The sequence below is a fragment of the Chrysochloris asiatica genome, unplaced genomic scaffold, assembly GCF_000296735.1.
Source record: "Chrysochloris asiatica unplaced genomic scaffold, ChrAsi1.0 scaffold00439, whole genome shotgun sequence".
Lineage (NCBI taxonomy): Eukaryota > Metazoa > Chordata > Mammalia > Afrosoricida > Chrysochloridae > Chrysochloris > Chrysochloris asiatica.
The window spans coordinates 1,327,067-1,331,188 of record NW_006408957.1 but is presented as its reverse complement, the minus strand read 5'-3'; the positions used below and the strand labels follow the sequence as shown (position 1 = coordinate 1,331,188).

The 4,122-nt window shown below is 47.1% G+C and overlaps 1 protein-coding gene across 1 annotated transcript in view; it reads left to right on the top strand.

Moving 5' to 3' along the window:
- LOC102825979 (histone-lysine N-methyltransferase PRDM9-like) overlaps window positions 1-4,098 on the top strand; it is a 19,019-nt gene extending 14,921 nt beyond the window's left edge. The window contains exons 4-5 of the mRNA XM_006877017.1: window positions 1,472-1,700; window positions 4,018-4,098. Of these exons, the coding sequence (XP_006877079.1) occupies window positions 1,472-1,700; window positions 4,018-4,098 (310 nt within the window). The remainder of the gene's footprint in view (window positions 1-1,471; window positions 1,701-4,017) is intronic.
- The last annotated feature ends 24 nt before the right edge of the window (window positions 4,099-4,122 follow it).

Genomic DNA, 4,122 nt, shown 5'->3' with positions numbered 1-4,122 from the left:
GTGTCCTGTATGTGTAACCCGTGTCCTGTATGTGTAACCCGTGTCCTGCATGTGTAACCCGTGTCCTGCATGTGTAGCCTGTGTCCTGTATGTATAACCTGTGTCCTGTATGTGTAACCTGTGTCCTGTATGTATAACCTGTGTCCTATATGTATAACCTGTGTCCTATGTGTAACCTGTATCCTGTATGTATAACCTGTGTCCTGTAAGTGTAACCTGTGTCCTGTATGTGTAACCTGTGTCCTGCATGTGTAACCCGTGTCCTGTATGTGTAACTCGTGTCCTGTATGTAGAACCCGTGTCCTGTATGTGTAACCCGTGTCCTGTATGTATAACCTGTGTCCTGTATGTATAAACTGTGTCCTGTATGTATAACCCATGTCCTGTATGTGTAACCCGTGTCCTGTAGGTGTAACCTGTGTCCTGTGTGTAGAACCTGTGTCCTGTGTGTGTAACCTGTGTCCTGTATGCATAACCTGTGTCCTGTGTGTAGAACCCATGTCCTGTATGTGTAACCCATGTCCTGTATGTAGAACCTGTGTCCTGTATGTAGAACCTGTGTCCTGTATGTAGAACCTGTGTCCTGTATGTGTAACCTGTACCAGACAAGACCACAGGGACACACTAAGGATGCTCAGCTCACAGACACTGACTCACACCTCATCTCTCTCATCCATACTGATTCTGTGCTTGTCTCACTTACAATGTTCAGGCCCATGTCCTTATGGAGGGACTAAGGGACTTAGTGGAGACAGACATTAAACAGGGTGTTGTAGGAATATGTAACTATGATTTTCATATTTCTCCAGAACCACATAGTGCCTACCTAACCTAAACAAGGCAACTATAATCTGGGAGATCTGGAATGTCCTCAGCCCAGTGAGATTAAAGAGTGCTTGGAAGCCTGCAGGGGGTGGCTCATGATTCAGCCCCTCTCCTATGAGATCTGTCTATTGGGGTACAGAATGAGTATGAACTAAGACAAGGAGACCTCCATGATTCTGTGGGAACCCTATAGGTGTGCATAGTATTTAGGTTACGTGTGGGAGAACTGGAGAAAGGGATCTCAGAGGCATCAAGGCTTGAGCTGAGTGTTAAACGGCATGCAGTTATTGATCATAAATACATAAAGCACATCACCAAGTGGTTTGTGGCATTAAATACAAATTATTTTGGAGTTTAGAGATGCAGCTCATATTCATGGCCAATCAATGTGGAGGTAAGTCTAGACGTGGGCTTTGGAACATGGTTAAGTAGGGCAGAGAGGAGGGCCCTCGCAGGTTAATCCCATAAACCGGGCTTGGGAAGAGAAATTCACATGACATCGTAGATAAGGTTGAGGCAGGGATAGGAGGTTTCTTTGAGAAGCAGTGAGGGCGGGGGCAGCATCTGGGCTGGAACATCAGGAGGGAGCAGGAGCAGGACCTGACCATCAAGGCATTCACATTCTCTCCCATCCTGTCAACCTCAGGTATGTGAACTGTGCCCGGGATGAAGAGGAGCAGAACCTGGTGGCCTTTCAGTACCACAGGCAGATCTACTACCGCACCTGTCGCACCGTCCGCCCGGGCTGTGAGCTGCTGGTTTGGTATGGAGACGAGTACGGCCAGGAACTAGGCATCAAGTGGGGCAGCAACTGGAAAAAGGAGCTCACTCCAGGGACAGGTGGGAGCCAGAAACCGTTCTTGCAAATATTTGTGGCCAGTCGATAAGTTCAGTAGGGTCCACTGAAACTTAGTGAGAATCAAATCAGGAGCTTCTGAAATTGAGGATTCGTTCCATATGTCTTTTACTTTGGAACAACTTTAATAACTTTAAAATTTTTGTTCTGATTTTATGCCTTACTAGTTTAGGCACAAAATGTATTATATATAGCACATGAGTGCTAGCGGGAAAAACAATTCTCAGGCACAGGCCAGCTCCCACCAGGGATGTTCTTGTGGCCCCTTTAGCTCTTCGTAATCTCTATATTTCTAAAAATATTCATATGTTGTCATTTATTCATTCACTAGTTCAGTGAATTGTCAGGTGAGTGCTGCTCTGTGCTACACAGAGTCTAGAAATTGGAAATACAGATTAATCAAGGCATCAGAATGACTGCTCTGGAGCAGGTGACGTGACGGAAACACAGCGTCAAAATACAGACTATAGACACATGCATGTGTCACAGCAGACAGCGGGCATGCACACACACTTCACATCCTGAGCAGGCTCACGTCACACCAGACAGTAAATGTACACAGACCTCTATATATGCATACAGTGCCACACTAGTGAACATACACACACGTCTCACAGCAGACTCTGGACATGCACACTTATGTGTCACACAACAGACAGTAAACATACACATACCTCTATATGCACACGGTGTCACACTAGTGAACATACACACACGTGTCACAGCAGACTCTGGACATGCACACTTATGTGTCACACAGGACTGCACAGATCTCAGTGCACTGGAGGATAGTGATGCAGAAGACTCGGGATTCCACCCAAAGTCTTCACAAGAAGATGCACTGAGACATACAAATGCCGGTGGGCAGAGGACTCGATGAAGGAGCAACGTGTGCAGTTAGCCAAGGCAGGAAAGAACCAGGGGGTTTGAAGAACCAGCCAGCAGGCCCCAAGAGAGCGGATGGGGCCTGAGGTTCACACCACAAAAGTGGGTTTGTCTTGAGTGTGATAAAAGCCACTGGGGATGATGTCATGTGCTCTGTGCTGAGATGAGGCTTTGGTTAGTCTTTGGAATCAAGATGTGGTTGGGCATCCACTTGGGGGCTACTTCAGTGCCAAGGTGAGAGGGTGGTGGACACAGGTGGGAGTTGTCTGAATGAGATATCATTTGAAACAGAACTTTCAATCGTATTCCAGCTAGAGGAAGGCTGATTGAAGTAACTTGGGTATGAACAGGAAGGACACAGCCTTTCACTCTGTAAATTTCTGGAGAACAGGAGAGATATGAGTCAGCAGGACCCAGTGTCCTGTAGTCAGTGGGCCTGGGCCAACCCTGTCTTGTCGACCCCTGAGTCTCACTTCCTAAGAGACAACCAGGCAATGTCTTCATCCACACACTCTCTAATCATTGCTCCACACTGCCTTTCCATGTGGAATCCCCTGGGTTGAGGTCCAGTGATTCAGTGGGCCCCTCCCACTCACAGGAAAGGCCACTAGGGAGGTTCCCACCTAAGTCATCATGAGCATCATTCTCAGGAAAAAGGAATAGCTGCTGACTCCATATTCATAAGGTTTTCAGTGGCTAAAACATTCAGAAATAGTCCACTTCTCCTTCCTCCTGGTCTGTCTTAGTCTGGAAGCTGTCCATTATAGGTATACCCTGCTGGGATCATAGCAACACGCAAGTCACCACAGTACGACAAAGTGGTGGTGTTGGTGGTGATGTACCATGGAGTCTGTTCTGACTCACAGAGACCCTGTACAGGGTTTCAGAGGCTGGTTCTCTTTATGGGAGCAGAAAGCCTCATCTTTCTCCATGGAATGGCTGGTAGTTTCGAAATGCTGACCTTGAGGTTAGCAGTCCGACTTATAACCACTGCGCAGTTGAAACCAGCCGGTTCCATGAGAGAAACATGAGGCTTTCTGCTCCTGTAAAGATCTACAGCCTCAGAAACCCTATATAGGGTCACTATGATTCGGAACCGACTCCACGGCACATCACCACCAACACCGTCATAGTGACAGGGCTTAGAAGATGCCTATGGAAGGTGGGAAAGGCCACTGCAGTTTTAGCTAGGTCAACAGTGAGGATCCCTCCAGTTACTACTAGAAGGTCCCTATTATGGCCGCATTGTTGAGAAGACCCTTGATGTGGGTTTCCAGATTGCTGCAATGAATAAAAATGGAGTGACATTTAGGCCTATAAAGCAGGACTCATGTGGACACAGATCCTGTGTTGGAGACATATTGTGAATGACTTGGGGAGATCTCCACAAGACAACGCAGACTGCTTGGTAACCGTATCTACATCAACTGACTAAAAACTTTCTCTTCCAGGAGAAGCAAAGCCAGAGATTCATCCATGTCCCTCCTGCCCTATGGCCTTCTCCAGTCAGAAATTCCTCAGTCAACACATGAAGTACAAACACCCCTCTCAATCTG